Here is a 21,694-nt window from a genome sequence, read left to right as displayed (position 1 = left end):
TATGTAACAAACCTGCACGTTGTGCACATGTACCTAGAACTTGAAGTATAATAAAAATAAATAAATTAATTAATTTAAGAAAAAGAACAGTAACTGGGTTTGTAACGCACTTAGGAGACAGCATCAGTAGGATCTGGTGACAGATTAACTGTCTAGGGTAAAGGAGGAGGAGTCAAGGCTGCCTTTCAGGTTTACCAACAGTGCCATTTAACAAAATTAGGTGCACTGAAAGAAAAGCAGGTTTGAGAGTGGTAGGGAGAGGCCGGGCGCGGTGGCTCAAGCCTGTAATCCCAGCACTTTGGGAGGCCGAGACGGGCGGATCACGAGGTCAGGAGATCGAGACCATCCTGGCTAACATGGTGAAACCCCGTCTCTACTAAAAAAATACAAAAAGCTAGCCGGGCGAGGTGGCGGGCGCCTGTAGTCCCAGCTACTCGGGAGGCTGAGGCAGGAGAATGGCGTCAACCTGGGAGGCGGAGCTTGCAGTGAGCTGAGATCCGGCCACTGCACTCCAGCCCGGGCGACAGAGCGAGACTCCGTCTCAAAAAAAAAAAGAGAGAGTGGTAGGGAGAAGGAGGAATCATGAGTTTCATTTGGGCATGTTCAGTGCCAGGTGCTCATAAGACAGCCCAGGAAGGTAACATGATAATCTGTGCTGCCTTCCTCAGGGGGCTATCATCACAACGATGTCTTTACTATATCTATAACTACAAACATTTTCAAAATGGGTATCTCATACTATAAAGCCCACAGTAACAGAGAAAACCTATAAGACTTCCATCCTTTCCCAAAGCCCCTTTCAGCTTCCAAATTAAATAAAAGCCATAGAGAACTGGAGGGGCAAGGAGATATTTCAAGGCTGACAGATGTGTCTTCCTCATTAGTATAGTGGTATCCCTGCCTGTCACGTGGGAGACCGGGGCTTGATTCCCTGACGGGGGGTAAAGGTGTTACTTTGGCCAGGGCGTGGTGGCTAACTCCTGTAATCCCAACGCTTTGGGAGGCTGAGGTGGGCGGATCACGAGGTCAGGGGTTTGAGACCAGCCTGGCCAGCATGGTGAAACGCCATATCTACTAAAAATACAAAAGTTAGCCAGGCTTGTTGGCAGGCACCTGTAGTCCCAGCTACTCAGGAGGCTGAGGCAGAAGAATTGCTTGAACCTGGGAGGCAGAGGTTGCAGTGAGTGAGCCGCAATCAGAACCACTGCACTCCAGTCTGGGCGACAGAGCAAGACTACATCTCAAAAAGAAAAAAAAAAAAAAAGACTGACAGACAGTTGGAGTAAATTTAGGGTAAGGTAGGGTAGGGTATTTTCCTTTCTTACAACAAGAGAGCTAGTCTAGCAACTTTCATCCATCAGTCTTACGAACTACATGGGAGTCTCAAAGGGACAATTTCACAAACTTAGCAGCTTAAAAAAACAAAAATGGATGATCTCACAATTTCTGTGGGTCAGAAGTCCAGGCATGGGTTAGCTGAGTCCTGTGTTTAGGGTTTTACTATGCTGAAATCAAGGTGTCAGGCAGGGTCACAATCTTATCCAAGGCTTAGGGCCCTCCTCCTAGCTCATTCTGATTGTTGAGAGAATTCTGTTCCTTTCGGTTGTAGGATGGAGGCCCTATTTTTCTGTTGGCTGTTAGACAGATGACCCCAGGTCCTTACAACATGGCCTAATCTATTCACAAGAATTACTACTTTGAGGCTAACAGAAGAGCACCTTCTGCTGCTTTTTGTCTCTTTTAAGTGTTCAAATGAATGTGTGAGGCCAGACCAGGGTAATCTCCCTTTTGATTGACTCAAATTTAAATTATTAGGGATTTTAATCACACTTGCAAAATCCATTCAGTGTTGCCATATAAAAAACTAACCCTGAGAGGGACAGTCCATCAGAATCATGGATACCACCTACACTAAGGGGAAAAATTATAAATACATGGGCATAGGTCTGGTCACTGGGGTCATTCTAGAATTCTGCCTACTACCAGTGGGAATATCAGTAAGAAAGATGCAATAAAAAGATCATTCCAACTAGAAAACCATTGACCAAAAAATTACAAAAAGTTGAAAGAGAGGAGATACCTTTATCTTCCACCTTGAAGGTGCTAAGAAATATGGTAGATGATTTCTAGTAAGAAAGGCCACTAAAGAATTCTGGGTAGAAACTGTATGAACATGATCAGGACGTCTTCTAGAAAGAATACAAGATCACTGAACTATGAAAAACTATACTGGCTGGGTGCAGTGGCTCAAGCCTGTAACCCCAGTGCTTTGGGAAGTTGAGGCAGGAAGACTATTTGAGGTCAGGAGCTTGAGACCAGCCTCAGCAAAAAGGTGAGACCTTGTCTCAACAAAAAGTTTAAAAACTGGCCAGGTGTGATGGCGCATGCAGTGGTGCACACCTGTGGCCCTAGCTACTTGGGAGGCTAAGGCAGGAGTATCACCTGATGTCCAGGAGGTCAAGGCTGCAGTGAGCTATGATCACACTGGTGCACTGCACTCCAGCCTGGGGGACAAGCAAGACTCCATCTCAAAAAAACCCAACAACAACAAAAAAAGTTGTACTGTAAATCAGTAAATTGGCAGACAGTCTGTACAGCAAATAATCATATCCAGAAATTCCTGCCAGTATGGGGGCAGTGGAAGAGTGCAGAAGTAAGGAAAGCTTAGACTCTTATTTTTTCTTAAAAGAAAAAAAAGGTATACTCTTTAAAAAAAAAAAAAAAGAAGAAGAAGAAGAAGGTATACTACACACTCAAGAGAATGGCAAAAATTTGAGCCCATAAAAATACATTAGTGAGATGTAGAGCAACTGACAATGTCATACAATTTCTTATCAATTTCTATAAAGGTAAAATGCTTGTATCTCCTAAAGCCAAACACATGCCAATGTCATGAACCAACAATTCCATTCCTAGGTATATTCCCATGAGAAATTAGTGCATTTGTAACACAACTGTTCATAGGATAATTATCTATAGTAGCCCCAAAGTGGAAACGATGAAAGTCCATTAAAAGGTGAATGAATGAATTGTCCTATAGTCATAGAATAAAATACTATGCAATAATAAAAACTGATATGCAAATCAGCAAGAACGAATGTGCCAGACATTTTGTTGAGTTACAGAAGCCAGACACACAAAACACAATATGATTCTATTTATTTAAAGTTAAAGAAGAGGCAAAACTAAGAGATAGAGTTAGAAATCAGAATAGTGTTGATCCTCAGGGAGTGGTAAGAAGCATGGGAAATCTTCTGGGTGGTAGTTATATGGGAATATATGTGTGCAAGAATTCAGCTGTACATCTAAGATGAGTACATGCTACACACTTCACTGTAGGTACATTCACCTCAATAATAAGTGAAATCTAATAAAAGTGTAATAATAATATTAATAAATAAACTAAGGTTTAAAAAAGGGAGAAAGAACAGAAAAGATTCAATGTACAGGAATTTAAAACTCCAGTGTTAGAGACACAATTTTTTTTTTTTTTTTTTTGGAGACAGAGTTTCACTTTTGTCACCCAGGCTGGAATGCAATGGCGTGATCTCAGCTGACTGCAATCTCCACTTCCCAGCTGCAAATGATTCTCCTGCCTCAGCCTCCCAAGTAGCTGAGATTACAGATATGTGCCACTATACCCAGCTAATTCTGTATTCACCATGTTGGCCAGGTTGGTCTCGAACTCCTGACCTTGCATGATCCACCACCTCGGCCTCCCAATGTTCTGGGATTACAGGCGTGAGCCACCATGCCACACTCAATTTTTTTTAATATAATGTATATTATTATTACTTCTAAAAGTATTTATAGGAACTACAAATTTCAAAGTGTAAAATGCAACAAATATGGCTAATAACTAAACAGAAACCAACTAAAATAGATAGAAAAGTAGAAGTTACTTAAAAAGAGTTAATTATTCCTCTTGGGCATGATAATTGCCTAAAAAATGTCCTGGAAGTGACAGTAAAAAGAAGACCATACTGAGTATCATTTGGGAATGACAAAGGATTTCAATTGGTTTGAATAAGTTAGACCAAATTCTGTATCTATTTTAAGGCAATTGCATCTATTGTGTTAGGGAAAACACCATAATTTAGGAATGACAGCCAACCACTCAATTTACATGTTAAAGAATTCTTATGGAAAAAGTTCCTGTCTTGAGGAATTTTAAAAATGATTCACAACATATTTAAGTGGATATGGAGTTAATGGTTCTCAATAACAGTCCTGTAATCTAGAAATGGTAGATAATCATAAATGAGTGAATGATTCGTCCCATCAATAGCCTTGTTTTTATCAGTCCTCTTTCAGCAGACATGCTGTGGGGAATGATATCCATAAACAATTCATTGCTTGCTTTCCAAGCCAAGTCAAAAATTTCCCTTTCAGATCACCTGTAAATTTTTTTTTTTTCAAATTTTGTTTCTGTGATGGTTACCTTTATATGTCAGTTTGACTGGGCTAAGGGATGCCCACAGAGCTAGTAAAGCATTATTTCTGAGTGTGTCTATAAGGGTACTTCTGGAAGAGGTCAGCATTCCAATCTGTAGACTTGAAGAAAGAAGCTCTCCCTCACCAATGTATTACCCAATCTGTTAAAGGATTACAACTGCATTTTTATTTTTGTTTTCACAAGTGGCAAGAAAGTGACGTCAAACTGGAGGCAGGAGGAAGGCAAAACAATAATGTACATAAAACAACGCCAAATTTTCAGCTGCCATTAATTCATATATAGAAGGGCTGTCCTTTCCATTTTAACTTCTTTACTAGCCATATTCCTATCGTCCTAAATTATTATTTTTTTTTTTTTTTTTGAGACGGAGTCTCGCTCTGTCGCCCAGGCTGGAGTGCAGTGGCCAGATCTCAGCTCACTGCAAGCTCCGCCTCCCGGGTTGATGCCATTCTCCTGCCTCAGCCTCCCGAGTAGCTGGGACTACAGGCGCCCGCCACCTTGCCCGGCTAGTTTTTTGTATTTTTTCAGTAGAGACGGGGTTTCACCATGTTAGCCAGGATGGTCTCGATCTCCCGACCTCGTGATCCGCCCATCTCGGCCTCCCAAAGTGCTGGGATTACAGGCTCGAGCCACCGCGCCCGGCCCTAAATTATTTGTGTAGTAAAATTTTGAGTTCGTGCCTCTGCAGATCAAATGGTTTTGAAGAAAAATGACCACGTTCATTATGGCCATTAATATTTATCTCTGGGGTAGATACAGGCCGGAAAGACGAATTCACAAAAGGTCACCAAGTATGGCCCTCTTAGAGGTATATGTGAATCACACCTACATTCTCAAAATGGATGTCACTTAACATTACAAGATTGGGACAATCTCTGAGGTAAACACATTTTCTCAACACTCTAGAAAGACTTCTGTCAGAGAAGAAAACAGGAAAAACGGGGGTGGGGGGAAGAGTTTCTAGGGACCATTCTAGGAGATACTACTAGAAGTTACTTATCCATTAACAGGCTTAATGGTGCATTAATTTAAAAAAAACATTTACTGAGTGCCTCCTATGTGTGAAGAGTGATGCCAGGTACTACAGGTTATGGGTAAAATAATAGTTGCTAACATTTATCAGTACTTAACATGTGCCAGGCACAGTTTTTTGTTTTGTTTTGCTTTGAGATGGAGTCTCGCTTTGTCACCCAGGCTGGAGTGCAGTGGTGCGATCTTGGCTCACTGCAACCTCTGCCTCTTGGGTTCACGTAATTCTCCTGCCTCAGCCTCCTGAGTAGCTGGGACTAGAGGTGTGTGCAACCATGTCCAGCTAATTTTTGTATTTTTAGTAGGAACAGGACTTCACCATGTTGGCCAGGCTGGTCTCAAACTCCTGACCTCGGGTGATCCACCTACCTCGGCCTCCCAAAGTGCTGGGATTACAGGCATGAGCCACTGTGCCAGGCCCCAGGCACAGTTTTAAACATTTTTCATGTGTTAACTCATTTCATCATCACGATGGCCCTATGAGGTTAGGTATATTATATTCACAGTTTAAGAAAATGAAAGTGACACACAGAAGGAGTTAATGTGCCCAAAGTCACCTAGGTAGTAAGTCACATTCCACAGACCACACTCTGAACCTTAACTAGTCCCCAGACTCTGCCCTGAGGAACAGAGAGTGGGCAAGTGACTGAGAATCCAAGAACCTAGAGCTTTGGAGATAAATGAGATTCAAAACAAAACAAAACAAAAAATCATTTACCTTCTTCCCTTTGCAACTGAGAAAACTGGTTAAGTGACTTGCACAAAATCAGAGCAAGTTATCAAGAAACATCGCTAGTAGTCTGATTTTAATAATAAAAATACAGGGTACATCAAGGAATAAAAATTAAAGAATTCATATTCTTAAGAGACTAAAGTGGGCACTAAAACTAATACATCAATGAAAGCCTAGAAAAAAAGAGAAAGTAGTATTTGCAATTAAAAAATAAAAAGAGGAAAAGGGATGGAAGAAAACCGTAACTCCATTACTCTGAACTTGGGAAGAGTAATGGTTATGAGTAATCACAAACTGCTGAAAGCCTTACACTTGAAGGAAAAATAGAAGATTAGACTATGTAATAAAATTATATTGGGCTAGATTAGACAGATCTAAACACAACTAAAAGCATATACAATGAAACGCTATCTTTACCCCTAATGCTCCATAAAAACTACTCCTCTTTTTATATTTCCTATCTTAATAAATAACATCATTACCTACCCAAGACACCAAAACACATCCCTCCTGCTGAAACACCACACAGAATGAGTCACCATGTCCAACTGATTTTACCTCCAAAATAGGTTCTGGGTCACTTCCCACCTCACCTAAATACTCTTCTATAAGCTCTCACCTGAAATAACAACACAACTTGCCTCTGTGTACACTCTCATTCCACTCAATTCATTCTCCACACAGTCATCAGAAAACAGTTTCTAAAATGCACGTTTCATTATGCGACTCTCCTACTTTAAACCCTTGGGGGACTCCTTATCACCCACAGGACAAAAACGGGACCTTCCTGCTATGGCATACCAGGTCTTTTGAGATCTGCCTACCAGTCTTCCCTGTCTATATTCAATCTTCCCCATACACTTTACGCTTAACCACAACGAATTATTTCCAGTTCCATGAAATTCTCACACATCTGTGTGTTCATTCGCATCTGCTCCCTAGTTGCAGCGAGTTCCCTTCCCTTGTTCAGTGTCAACTCATCTTACCAGTTCTGCGTAAGGATTCCACCTTTGTAATACTCCCTATGACCTCCCTTGAAAATGTTGAGTGTTTTCTCTTCTGTACTCCCCAAAGTACTTCTAATATTCACTGAAACTGTGACTGTTTGCACATCTTATCTTCTACAGCATCTAGAACTCCTCTGTACAAAGAAAATGTTCCAGGAACAGGCCCCAGAATATAGTTGGCCTAGAAACGTTGACTGTACACCATAACCTCCAGTGTATCAACTGATATGACAGCCCTAAGAACTAACCAGCATTAACTTCATTACACAGATGAATAACCTAGAGCTCAGAAAAGTAAAGTGCCTTGCCTAGAAAAGCTAGGATGAGTAATAGGTGATCATTCTGCTAAACCATAACACTCCCCAAGCTACTCAAAGCCCAAACAGAGCTGCACCAATATTCCACAGATGAACATCACTAACCAACTGAACAGGGATATGTAAATGAGTTAGCTGGTGCTGAAATCAGACATTAATGTGCAAACAAACAGGGACTTATTTGAGCTAAGTGGGCATGAATATGCAAATTACTGGCTGCAATTCAGTAGATGTCATCACAATTCTAGGAATGAACATCCTATATTATGACTATTACAATATTCATGTCGCATTCATACATACTATCATATATTACCGTAATATGGGCTTTTCCAGTTTAAAATTGTGGGGAAGCCAGAAGTAACTTAATGCATGTTTTCATCCACACCAAAATGACAAGCTGGAAATCAGATGTGAGCACACAGAGCTCTGCAATCTCCATATAGAACCAGGCAGCCATCATGATCACTTGCAGTTCAAGCTGAACATTCTATTTTTAACTCAAGGTAGTTTAGAAATAGGTTGTGCTGGGAGCTCTACCAATACGTCCAGCCTCAGCTACCATGCACAGTCTAATATAATACGCTATAGCAAGTGCATTTAAAACAAAGTTATTAATGCACTATATCACCAGTACACCATTGGTTCTTATCAATTCTTAATCTCTTATTAGGATGAACAATGGCCAAAGCCATTCACAATAGCTTTGATGTACTTTCATCTCTGACTCCTGAAAGTAACAAATTACAATCAGTAAAAATCTGTATATATAAACTGAGTTCCTTAATTAGTAGAAAAATATCCGATTCATGTTGTGAAACTCTGATGAGAGAAGAGCCTATACTCTCACACTTCCATACACTCACCTGTACTGTGCCTGGTGCCTGAAATGCCTGCCTCAATTTCTTTACCTGGAAAACTTCTCTTCATCTGTTATAACCAAGTTTAAGCTTTAAATACTTATAGATGCCTCCCTGCCTTTCCCAGAACTTCTATATGCATCCCAGTTGTCCATATATATACACACAACTCCGTGATAGTGTGCATCACAGAGCTGTGATCACTCGTGTTCCTGCTGAATTAACTGAGATATAAGTAGGGCTGCATGTAACATGAATCAAAACACTAGTGAATTAACAAGTCAGAGTTTACTCCTCTCCCATGCAGAAGTCTGGGATGATGCGGTGACTCTGGTCCAGGAAGTTCTTGAGGTATAGCACTGCACAGTATCAGAAACCCAGGCCCCCTCTGTCTTGTTGCTGTAGCTTCCCTTCAGTGCTGCCTCACCTGCATGGTCGAGGAGGACTTACCACATTCCATTCATATTCATACCTTCACACACATGCTGGGCTGGGAGAGAAAGACAGCCCCTTTCTTCCCATTAAGAGCATGACCCAAAGTTACACACATTACTTTCAATCACATCCTATTAGCCAGAATTAAATTACATGTCCATGTTGGCTGCAAGGAAAGTTAGAAATGTTCCTATTTTGGGTGGCTCTGTGACTAGTGAAGTATCAGGGACTCTATGAATTTGGAGGAAAGGGAGAACAAATGCTGGGAGGCAGATGACCATCTGAGTGACACATTTATAGTCCCTTTCTTTTCTTTTGGCCTTCAAAGGCAGTCCTGTTCATTATTTTATTCTGAGGGTCTAGTGAAGTATCCAGCACAAGTAAACACACAATAAATCTACACAGGATTAATAAATAAACAGAAAGTCATTTAACACAGGAAACAAAAGTATAATAGCTGCTGACTCCAATTAATATTGGGTGTCTGACATCCCAGATGGAGGATGATGGAGGGAACAGGTAAGCTGGGAGGAAACTCTTCTAACCACAAAGATGTCTTCTCATGAATACAGTACTAGTTCAGGGGTAGTTGATAGCTTTGGCAGGTACCAGGAGTTGCAACGGAACTGCTGCTGTCCAGAAAACCCCACATTTGGTCTGGATTTCTTTTTTTTTTGAGACGGAGTCTCGCTCTGTCGCCCAGGCTGCAGTGCAGTGGCCGGACCTCAGCTCACTGCAAGCTCCGCCTCCCAGGTTCACGCCATTCTCCTGCCTCAGCCTCCCAAGTAGCTGGGACTACAGGCGCCCGCCACCTCGCCCGGCTAGTTTTTTGTATTTTTTAGTAGAGACGGGGTTTCACCGTGTTAGCCAGGATGGTCTCGATCTCCTGACCTCGTGATCCACCCGTCTCCGCCTCCCAAAGTGCTGGGATTACAGGCTTGAGCCACCGCGCCCGGCCTGGTCTGGATTTCTAAATGGGAACATTAAACTACATACATGGTTTTGTCTCTGAAGCTTTAAGAGACTTCTTTAAAAACTGTTTATATCTGTACATTTTATGAAATGTATGAGCACATACGACATTTGTACAGTTTTTAAAAGAATAAAACAACAGTATTTCTATAACAGCTTAAGAAACAGAACATTACTAGTATCTTTGAATCCCCACAAGCTCCTCTCTTTGTTTACATCCCTCCTCCATCCTCTCCAGAGGTGATCTCTTCCTTGAGTTTCATATTTATGCCCTTACCTTCTTCACTTTTTTATCACACAGGATATATTCCTATGAAACAGGTTATTCAGTCCTGTCTGCTTCTGACCTTCATACAAATGACATTAGATTTTATATATATTACATTATAAATGTTTACATATTTTTATATATAATCTAATTTCTAATATATAATCTAATATTTTCTTATATGACTACTTTTGAGATTCAACCAACTCAATGTATAGCATAGTTCATTTCATTTCCATTGCTACATAGTATTCTACTTCGTGGCTCTAGGACAACTTACATATCCATCCTTCTTTCTATGGGTATTTGAGCTGTTCTCAGTTTTTGCTACTAAAATAATGTTGTTATGAATAGGTTTGTCTTTCACATTTGAGTTATCAACCTATTGAAAATTTATTTCCGGCCGGGCACGGTGGCTCACACCTGTAATCCCAGCACTTTGGGAGGCCGAGGCGGGTGGCTCATGAGGTCAGGAGATCGAGAACATCCTGACTAACACAGTGAAACTCCATCTCTACTAAAAATACAAAAAATTAGCCGGGCGTGGTGGTGGGCACCTGTAGTCCCAGCTATTCGGGAGGCTGCAGCAGGAGGATGGCAAGAACCTGGGAGGCGGAACTTGCAGTGAGCCAAGATAGCACCACTGCACTCCAGCCTGGGCGACAGAGAGAGACTCTGTCTCAAAAAACAAACAAACAAACAAAACAAAACAAAAAAACAGAAAATTCATTTCCCTAAATGATATGAGGTACAAATCCAATTTCTTTTTTTTTTTTTTTCCTGTATGCATGATCAATTGTCTCATCATTCTTTATTGGCTGGTCTGTTCTCTTCCTAAGCTTTATAACGTCATTTCTCCCTCATATAATATTTCCATAAGTCTGCTGCTGAGTCTTCAGTGTTTTCAATAGTACTCTGGGTGCCCACACAGAGGAAGGAAAAAGAAAAATATGAAATGGGGGCCGGGGCAGATGGGGCTCAGAATCCTCAACCACGCTTTGTTAAACCATCTCCACTTCTATCTGTTGTCTACCTTGAACTGTGAAATAAGATGAAACAGAAGAGTTCTATAACTAAAAATGAATTTAAAAAGCACTAGACTATGAGTTCTAAAGCACGTTCTAACATTAAAATCTATTGTCTGGTTTTCCAGATATCACACTACCTGCAAGTTTACATAAATTTCCTCTGAAATTTGGTAATTAATAGCTCCCTTCAGAAAGGAAAATTTCTATTAATACTGTTAGTATTCTTAAAAGGATCCAAACTTCATTTTCAAATATAAAATTATCTCAGGAATTGTGTTTATTGGGACAAAAATAAATTCATTATTTAGCATTTTCATCCATTTCTAATAATTACTTTCTTTATTATATGCCATAAATGTTTGTGGTCTTCTATGTAATTTAACAAGGCTTAACTCATAATGAGTGGCATTACATAAACTATTAGAATTGCTAAAAATATACTTTCGTGTGGGCCTAAAAAAGGTCTAATAAGATGAGCAAAGCTGTTATTTCTACCTTATTAAAAAACTAATGTGAATCAAATAATTAAAAATATGAGATATAAGTTAACTTTTAAATTTCCCTGTTGCATCGTTTCAGAAGTTTGTGTTCTGAAAACAAAATCTTTTTACACAAATTTAGTGTTTTTTTGGTTTTTTTTTTTTTTTTTTGAGACGGAGTCTCACTCTGTCGCCCAGGCTGGAGCATAGTGGTACTATCTCGGCTCACTGCAACCTCCACCTCCCGGGTTCAAGCAATTCTCCTATCTCAGCTTCCCGACTAGCTAGGACTACAGGTACACACTACCAAGCCCAGCTAATTTTTCTATTTTTAGTAGAGACAGGGTTTCACCATATTGGTCAGGCTGGTCACAAACTACCGACCTTAGGTGATCCACTCGCCTTGGCCTCCCAAAAGGATGGGACTGCAGGAGTGAGCCACCACCCCCCGGCCATAAATTTGGCTTTTAAAAAAAAACCTTATAATTGAAGTATAATACAAATATAGAGAAATGCATTTGTTCAACTTTTAAAACTCAAATACATTATATTTCATTTACCAGCATTCCCTCTTTTCTCACATCTGTATGAATGAATAGAATCCTTTTAGAAATAAGGTTAGATGTCATCAAGTAGTTCTGTGTGACGACCAAGTATCATTATCTCAAGAGTGAGGTTCTTAGGCTTTACTAAGCAATGGGCTTTGTGATTTTTATTTTGTACTCTCAAAGATCCATGTTATCGTAAATTCCAGGCTCTTCCATATGGTTCAGCTACCCATGGTTTGTCTACTGGCTAGACAAAATAATGCATGGATCAGATTTATTCGGAAAACAAATCTAATTTGTATAAACTAAATTCATAACTAAAGAATATTTTTAAATAAAATAAATTTCTACATCATATCAATTAAGGCTAAAAAGTAATACACTTGATAACAATCTTGGCATAAGAATAATTTTATTTCCTAAATGATTTGAAATAATGCAATCTGTTCATGACCTGAGGAAAGTATATTTACTAGTTACAACATCTTAGGGATAGAGAAAGAAATTAGCATTTGTAAAAATTCTATTATAACTTTATTATAAGACAAATCTTACATATAAGTAAGTTAAGGTCATTCTTTTAAAAAAGCAAGAATATAAATCTACGAAGAAAAGGGGAATCAATTTTAAACACTATTTTAGAGGCTAAGGCAGAAAAGATAACTACGAAAGATTAAAAGTTATTTTGCGATAATTATATGCAATTTTCAGAAGAAAAAATGTACTTTTTTTCATGTTCCCTGCATATTGTTACATAGTTATTATTAACGAAGTCATTAAGCAAATTCTAGAAGGCTACAAATAATTTTCTAATCAAACTTCAGGGTATAAAGTTTTGAAAGTGCTTCTTATATTTAAGTCTGCAGAACAAATATGTCATGAGCGTAATATTGCTATACAAAATAACGCACCTCACTTCAATCAAAATGACCCCGAAAATGTGTGCGAAAGTGAAATATTGCCTTAAACGCTCCATTATGGCACGGCTTGCTATATAAGAAACTCCTATTATAAATCCTTTTCGTAAAAATGGATAATCAACTCAGAGTGAATCTATCTCAAATATTATCTCAAACCTTTTCTTAAGGCAAGACACCCCCGAACAGATTAATTACATACAATATCGTTAAGCATTCACAATCCTAGTCACCAGTAACCCATTAGAGAGAAAAACTCAGAAAATTCAAGTCAGGTCAGTATAAGAGCTCAGTTTTTCCTTATGCCAGTATGTCCATATTTACTATGTAATGCAAATCATCTTGAAGAATTGAAGTCTCAAGTGGTTAGAGATTTACAGAACATTTTAATGTCAGGGCTATAGAAAGGCCACTCATTAAACTAATGGAAATAAAAATGGCACTCTAAAGGTAATATCATTGAATAAAAACAGAAGTATTAAGCAGTCCCGAGATAGAAAACATAATGGAAATTGAGTATATATTTCTATTTGAATCAATGGCAATTAATATACTCTTACTCATTCATGAGCTTTATTATCCTTAAAAATGAGAAAAGACAAATCACAGGACTCCCAGTCTGTTTATTTAAACAGCCACTAGGGTTTCTCAAATAAGTAGGCTTGTACCTACAAATAAGGAGATATTAAAGACAGAATCATATGTGTTCAGCATATATGTCTTTAAGTGCCTAATTCAAGCCAAGCATTATCCTAGGTACTGAAATGTACCCGTGAATAAGGCTTGCATTCTGGGTCAAGGGAAGTGAAGGAAGTTAAGAAATTAATAAGACATGTACATATTAAGAAAAGTATAATGAGAAAAATTTTTTAAATATTGTGATAAAGAATTATAATGTGGAGAGACAGGATGCTAGAAAAGGTCAGAAAACAATGAGAAAAGGGCAGAAGACACAGACATGGAGGTCAGCTGTGCTCAGGCACCCAGTGAAGCTTGGTCTTGGCTGAGATCATCTGGGGAAAGTCTACAAAGTGAGCACAGAAGAAATCCCAGGACCAAATCATGAGATACTCCAACAGGCTTTTGACAATACTCAGAAAGAACATGAGGATAAGAAAAGAAAAACAGCAGAAAGATCAAGTGAAATGAATGCCAGAAAAAGCTAATAGTCTGCCAAGCAGAGACCACTGGTGACTCGGAGGAGAGCTAACTCAGTGGACTGGAGTTGAAGAGAAAATGGGAAGTAAAGAAGTAGATGGAGCACTCTTAACTCCATGATGATAATTTTTTTATTTTTATTTATTTATTTACTGACTTATTTATTTAATTACTTATTGTGAGATGGAGTCTCACTCTGTCACCCAGGTTGGAGTGCAGTGGCGCGATCTCAGCTCACTGCAACCTCCACTTTCCAGGTTCAGGCAATTCTCCTGCCTCAGCCTCCCAAGTAGCTAGGGTTACAGGCATCTGCCACCACACCAGGCTAATTTTCTTATTTTTAGTAGAGACAGGGTTTCACCATTTTGGCCATGCTGGTCTCGAACTCCTGACCTCAAGCGATCTGTCCACCTAATTTAATGTTTTTAATGTAGAAATTTCTAATATTAATAATTTAACATTTAGGTTAATAGTCACAACATTCCCCTAAAGCAGTCAGGACTGATAACAGTTCTAATTTTTTCCTATGAGAAATCTGAGGCAGAATGTCACTGATAAACCTGTGAGCTTATTTTGGTCATGACTGGCAGTCTTTAGATTGTTTTTTGTTTTTTGTTTTTAACCCTCACCAGATAATGTGTTCATCAATTAGCTATTCCCCTGAAGAATTATACATTAAACCTGAGAAGCTATATTCAAATTAAATGTTCATTAAAACTTGTATCTTTCTTCACTCCCAACACTGCTGTCTAAGTACAATGAAACGGCAGAGGCTAAAACCACAGGAAGCCCATGATTAACATTGACACATCCACAAGTTAGATTTCCACCTGGTATCTCACACATTTTGAAGCAGCACCCGCATCTCTGCAGCCCAACTGCCAACAGCAGACTATATAATGAACCATCTGTACCATAACAGTTAGAGCCTATTGAGATGGGTTGATAACACCAAAGAAATCTCATTTTTTTAATCCTTTTATCCCCTTGGGTGTTGTTAGACTGAGTAACATTTCTAATTGTATGATAAACTGAAAATGTTGGCAGGAACTTAACTTTTGTAAAATTTGAGCTTTTTAATGTTACTTTGTCTTTCTGGTGGATTTATTTGCCGCTCCCCTGCAATGGAAGGAAAAGTTGACCTATGAACCGAAACTACTGGAAAGCAACGCTGCCGCTATATGGTGTTAACAGAAGAAACAAAAATCTTCCCCTAGTCCCTTATGGTTTGACTGAATTATTCAATTATGCCTTTTCAGGGATAAGTTGAAATGCAAATCTCATTGTGGTCCTTGGACCAGTCAGATTAATGGAATAATTGAAAAAGGACAGCAGTTTTTAATGGAAGACAAGTATGATTTTCTACTCTTTTTTTCCTGTTGAAATGTTAAAAGCATTCATCAGAGAAACTTTCCCTCCTGAATGAAACATCATCAGACTTTTGCAAAAACTGGTCCGCTGATTCATTCTCTCACCAAGTGTGTAATATGTCAGTTCACCTAAAGTATTTTTAATGGCTATTAGGAACGTAATGTGCTTGCTAACTATTACTCTTTTTCTGTTGTAACTAGAAATATCCTTGCTGAAAACTGGTAAGTTCAATTGATTTGTGCTTGAAAGCCCGTATTTCAATTAACTTTTTGAAGGATGGGAAAATTCCTAGTTAGATTATAGTGATTTCTCCATTAACCATTCTCACAGAGTAAAATTTCTCTGTCACTTAGATTTTAAAATGTTTTTCAATTACATACAGTAGTTTTGTCCTGGGCCAGAGAGCTCAAGGGCAATACTTCTACTTAATAAAGCTTATAACTACAGAGGACAAAACCATATATGTATATCCTCTACTTTGCCTTCAACTTAAAGACTAATGGAAAACTATAAAGCTGAAAGTGGCTCCTTTCAGGCCGTTCCTGCCTCTCCACAGTGCTCTCTATCCTATTTTAGATCCTAACTGTCCTCATTCATTCTGTCACTAAGTCAACCAGTATTTATCAAACATTTCTTGTACCAGGTGCTGTGCGAAGCACAGGAAATAAAATAGTATTTTACCCTTGGAGCTTATAGTTTTGTAGCAAACTCAAACAAGAGAGCATTGTTCCACAATGCAGTATGGAAAGTACTCAGCAGAACATCATTAAAGATGTGGCAGTAACACACAGCAGGGGCCACAACCCCAGAATGTGTGTGTATTCGTGTGAGGCTGAGAGAGGAGGGACAAGCAGGGAAGCCCATCTGAATGAGCGACACCTAAATTTAACTTGGAAAGCTCAGAAGGGCTTAGCCATATACAGATGACAGAAAGGACAAACAGAATGTGTGTGAAAACTCTGAAGTTACACCACAATACTAGAAATAGAGAAGAAGAAAGGCATAGCATCCAGGGTATGTCAGACACCTTTTGAAACACTTCCTAGCTTAACTCACCTAATTTTCATGACCACCTCGTGAAGTTGGGAGTGTTACTTTTATTCCCATTTAGAGAAAAGGAAAAAGAAGCACAGAGACCACGGAACTTGCCGGAGGTTACAAAGAGAGTGCTGGGGAGCTAGGTTCCTAAACGGAAGCGACCTGGGCCCAGAGCCGCCTACTCTGCACTGCCACCCTATACTGTCTCTCAAGAGAGCGTGGACCACTGGGGTGGGACTGAAAAGCCTTCCCATGGCTGCTGCACAGAGTGCTCTCCATTCTCACTCATACAAGCAGAAAGAATCTGCCACCAGTCCTGTGCCCTTGTTGACTAATTATGCTTGAGTGTGAGTGAGCAATGAGAGGTCCTTGGTCCCTATGTAACCATAGGGACATGTTCTGCCTGTTCATCTGGAAGGGTCAAATGGAAGGCTGCACTGTGCTGCCAGATGTCGACACTGGAAGAAGGTGGGCATGTGTGGGGACAAGAGCACACAGAACTCTACTTTCCACTCAATTTAGCTGGAACCTTATAACTGCTCTAACAGATAATGTTTATCAATTTTTAAGAAAGAAAATAATCAGGACTCAACCTAAAAAAGAAGAAAGGAGACGCTTTGTCACCATTAAATAAATGTATGTGTATTGGAAGACAGGTGGAGGAAAAAATATGGAGGCAAATGTAAACTATTCCTTAAGGCAACTCTGAAGAGAAATTAAAATTAGGACACCATGAATGTGAAGACACACTAATCTTAATAAGTTGCTAAGGGCAGTTCAAGCACAATCCTACCTCCTGCAAGAATGTATGCTCTGTTATCATCATTTCCTTTCACTGTCGGCAGCCTACCCTCTTCTGCTGGGAGGCAGCAGGCTACCAGAGCATGGGTCACCCTCCTCCTTCACTCCTTTCTGTCCTTTCACTTGTTCCAGGTCTAATGACTGTCTGTACTCCATCAAGACTCTCGACATGCACACTGCATGTCTTCCAGAATGCATGACAACCCTTTCATATCAAATAAAATGTTGGTAGGCTAATCTCCTCTTCCTAATACCCTAAACATACTTCTAGGCTTTTACTTCTGGTGACCACATATATGGGCTGTAGAACTATCACTGTGATATAACTATGAGAGAGTACAGCGGCATCTCTGGAAAAACTTAGAGGTTATTCTATTAATAATAAAGGTGAAGTTAGGAATGATAAGGCAATAGTCTTTAAATCAAGAAAGGTTGAGTGGTTACTTCATAGTCTTGTGGTATAGAATAATGAGTCTTAAAAATTAAATATTTAATTACACAGGCCAGTCACTGCAAAATGCTAAGTGCTTCCAATGTATCAAAGACAGTAAAAGTATTTGTTCCCATCCCTCATGGAGAAAAGCCCAGAGTTATAAAATAATTTATGTAATCACTCCTTTCTTGTAATTTCTCTAGCAATTTATCCATACCACACACTCAGTTGTTAGTATTTACTTCCTGATATTGTTATTGACGTGTGTGTGTGTATGTATATATGCACACACACATATGTATACTTTACTTTCATAACTAGATCTTTAGGCTTTATATTTCTTTGTACCCAACTTCCATCACTTCCAACACCTAAGATGTCTTACACTTAGCAGGCCCTCACCAATTTTTTTTTTTTGAAACCGTGGTCTCACTTTGTCACCCAGGTTGAAGTGCCGTGGCATGATCTCAGCTCACTGCAACCGCTGCCTCTCAGGCTCAAGCAATCTCACCTCAGCCTCCTGAGTAGCTGGGAATACGCACATGCCACCATGCCCAACTAATTTTTGTATCTTTTTATAGAAACAGGGCTTCACCATGTCATCCAGGCTGGTCTTGAACTCCTGGACTCAAGTGATCTGCCCACCTCAGTCTCCCAAAGTGCTGGGATCACAGGTATTAGTCACCACACCTGACCTCTAAATCTTTCTTAACCCATTACATTTACTATGATCAGCACCTTTTTGTCACAGAAGGAAATGTTATCAGTCTAATATATTTATTTATATTTCATTTATTGTCTAAATATTTTCTTCCTCAACTTACAACTCTTTGGTAACCACACATGGGTATCAAAGATCCTGTATATCACAGTTATGTCGATTATAACATACTATTTAGAGTAATCTTTTTCCCTTTCAATAATGACAGTGGTTGCATTTTCCCTTTCCCAAATCTCAGGTACTCCTGCCATATTCTAGAAGGTGTCAAAAACAGCAATTAGAAGTAACAGTGGCAGTTGCAGAAGACCAGCATTCTCCTAGACTCTGACTGGACTCGGGTCTTCTGTTTAAGCAAGACGAACCTGGCCTCATCTCTTTTTGCTTTGAATTCCCACTTGAACAGTCGCAGGTTTATGACTACTATGGCCACAGTAATAGTTTTACCTGCTTGGCAGCAGATGCTGGGAAATTATAGATGAAACAAATTATTAAGTCATTAAGTGTTTGTTATCTTGAAACGATCTTGTGAATTCAGGAAACAAACTCACATGCAATAAAGGAGATATTCCTCCAGAAAATTAATTTTTCCAGAGAAGCGCAATCACCCACCTTGCAGTTCTCCACTCCGACTATAGAGTTCCCTTCTCTGTTCTCGCAGATAGGCACTCATACTGATGGCATGGGAGGACGATTCGAACCTGCAGAGAAACACAGGGGAAACAGACAAGCAGGTATAAAATGAGTAAGGGCTGACCAGCTCTGTATTCCACAAGTATTCTACTCTGGTCTGTGTGGTGCTCCCCGACGTTCTGTGATGAAGACACTTTGGCTATACCATGACAGGGCCAGGGCCGGCTGCCACAGACCTTGATTTATGAATGATATTCCTGGCTAAGGCTCCATTACAACCGTATTTGGATCTTTTGCTTATTCTCCATTTCAACTGGTACAACTCTGATCTGCCCCAACTTCCTTTTGCTTTCAGACCCCCATCTGCCTTTGTCAGGATCCTTATACATACAGCAATGAGGGCATCCTATGAAGTCATTCTAATTACGTTACCATCCAGCTCAAAAGTCACCAGTGACTGCCAGCTGCCAACACAGACACACTGGCTCCTCAAAGCAGAACTCGCACCTAACTTCCATACGCAGAGGACTAGACAAAGGACATACTAGAAATGTGGCTGAAAAATGGCACCAGAAAAGCAAGGCAGCTATGGTCTCTCCCTAAACGGTCTAAAAAACAGTTTCTTCTCTAAATGACTGCTAGTTTTTTGACCTGCTGCCTACCATATAAAATACTCTCAAAAATACCAAGCTACGCAATATTTGTTCACACCTACCCAGGAACTATTTCAGAGGTTAGAAACACTGGTGAAGGAAGGAGAACAAGAGACTCATGACAAAGAACAGGTTTCTAAAACCTAAAATAATAACTATAAAAAGAAATAACAAAAATCAGTCTTAAGAGAAACGTGCAAGTAAGAAAAAAACAGATAAAATCATGACATATCAAACAGTAAATCCTTTGATGTGCTAAGAGATTCCATTTCAAACTGAGATTTCAAAGGCAGGATAACAACCTGCCAGACGGAGGAATCCTTCTATGAATGACTGCCACTAAGGGGTAAGCAGCAACATAATACAAGCAACAGTGCTAATGGGATAGGTTTCTGGCAACAAAGCAGGCACACCATCATTTTCTTAATTATGCCTTCTTTATCCTTTCCTTGACAAGGAAGATGAATACCAAGATGAATGTCAGTCTGTGAGGGAAACACTTGGGTTACTTGATCCCCTCTCTGCACCCTGCCAAGAACTAAGAGGGTACTAACAGCCGGAAAGAAGGCAAAGTGTGCAGTACTTTAAACATGCCACCTGCCAGTCAAGGGCAGAAAAGAAGCCACTGACCTCCAAAAAGCATGCTGACAGCTATTGATCAGATATGGCAAAGAAAAAAAAAAACTCTTAAGCAAAGAATAGAGAGGCACACATAGCACAATAAGGCAGGACTTAAACAAACTTAATTAACCTTAGCTAAGGGCAATTAAAGAGGGTAATAAAGTCCTTTACAGATGTGATAAAAACAGATTACAGCTCGCCAAAATCTTAATCCTTTATGACTTGATGTATTTTTGCTACTCAGGAATTCTTTTTATGTCTGCGACAAGTCACAGATTGATACAATTTTGCAGTAAAAGAGGCAACAGAGATTGAGTCTCACCTCCTTATTTTATAGCCAGAGGCACTGAGACCTGCCCAAACTCACATGGGCTCAATGATAGAACCAAGACTGGAAACAGATACATCTGTAATAACGGCCTAATTCTGTGTCTCTGTGATAAGTTTCATTACTGCGCAACAATAATAAATGTGTAATAATTATTTAAGACAATTTGTTCATTTCCAACAATTTCTATTTTTTTCCCAATACTACAACTTCAGAAGCACCGGCTAAAAGTTTGAAAATGTGTATGTGGTCTGACTGAGGCTGAAAGTCAGAGTGATGGTTGAGAGCATGATCTCTAAAAACCCTAAAGCCTGCTTTCTGCAATGATTCCACATTTAGAAGGTTAAATTGAGCTAGAAATAGAGAAAACAAAACAGAGAAGAGAAGAGAAGAGAAGAGAAGAGAAGAGAAGAGAAGAGAAGAGGAGAGAAAAAAGAAAAGAAAAGAGCCTGGTTAGGCGCATTTGAGACAGTGTCAGTTGCCTGTACCAACTACCTTTTCCTTCTACTATCTTTGTGCTTGCTGGTATAGCCCTGATTCCATCTGGGCATTCTACTTCCTTGCTCTTTACTCAGTCATGTGCTCAGAAAAAGTGGCTTCCTCTCCAGCTGGAAACCTAGCACTAGAGAGGAACCTGACTAGTTTAAGACAACCACTGAGATCTGCTTCCCCTTGCCAGTGACTAGTTTAGGAATGGGCTTACGACCCAATCCTAGAGCTTAATAGGAACTTACCAAAGAGTTTTGTCACTAGCAGAAATGACTAATAAATTGATAATTAATAGGTACTAATTTTAAAAGATTTAAAATGGTACAGCCACTTTAGAAGACAGTTTGACAGTGTCTTATGAAGCTAAACATAGTATTACCAAATGATCCAGCAATGTTGCTC

General features: G+C 39.5%; 1 protein-coding gene across 2 annotated transcripts in view; it reads right to left on the bottom strand.

The window, feature by feature from the left end:
- The window catches only part of EXOC4 (exocyst complex component 4), an 826,169-nt gene that overhangs the window by 563,425 nt on the left and 241,050 nt on the right, over positions 1-21,694 (bottom strand). The window contains exons 9-10 of one of the 2 annotated variants that reach the window (XM_011941219.1): positions 19,181-19,269; positions 15,173-15,326 (exon numbers count right to left, since the gene is read on the bottom strand). In XM_011941219.1, the coding sequence (XP_011796609.1) occupies positions 15,259-15,326; positions 19,181-19,269 (157 nt within the window). In that variant the 3' untranslated portion in view covers positions 15,173-15,258. Of the gene's footprint in view, positions 1-15,172; positions 15,327-19,180; positions 19,270-21,694 lie in introns of those variants that run through there. The other variant, XM_011941218.1, reaches the window with a different exon arrangement.

This window comes from Colobus angolensis, unplaced genomic scaffold (genome assembly GCF_000951035.1).
Source record: "Colobus angolensis palliatus isolate OR3802 unplaced genomic scaffold, Cang.pa_1.0 Scaffold2, whole genome shotgun sequence".
Lineage (NCBI taxonomy): Eukaryota > Metazoa > Chordata > Mammalia > Primates > Cercopithecidae > Colobus > Colobus angolensis.
The sequence above is the reverse complement of the archived record's forward strand: the minus strand, read 5'-3'. Positions and strand labels throughout refer to the sequence as shown.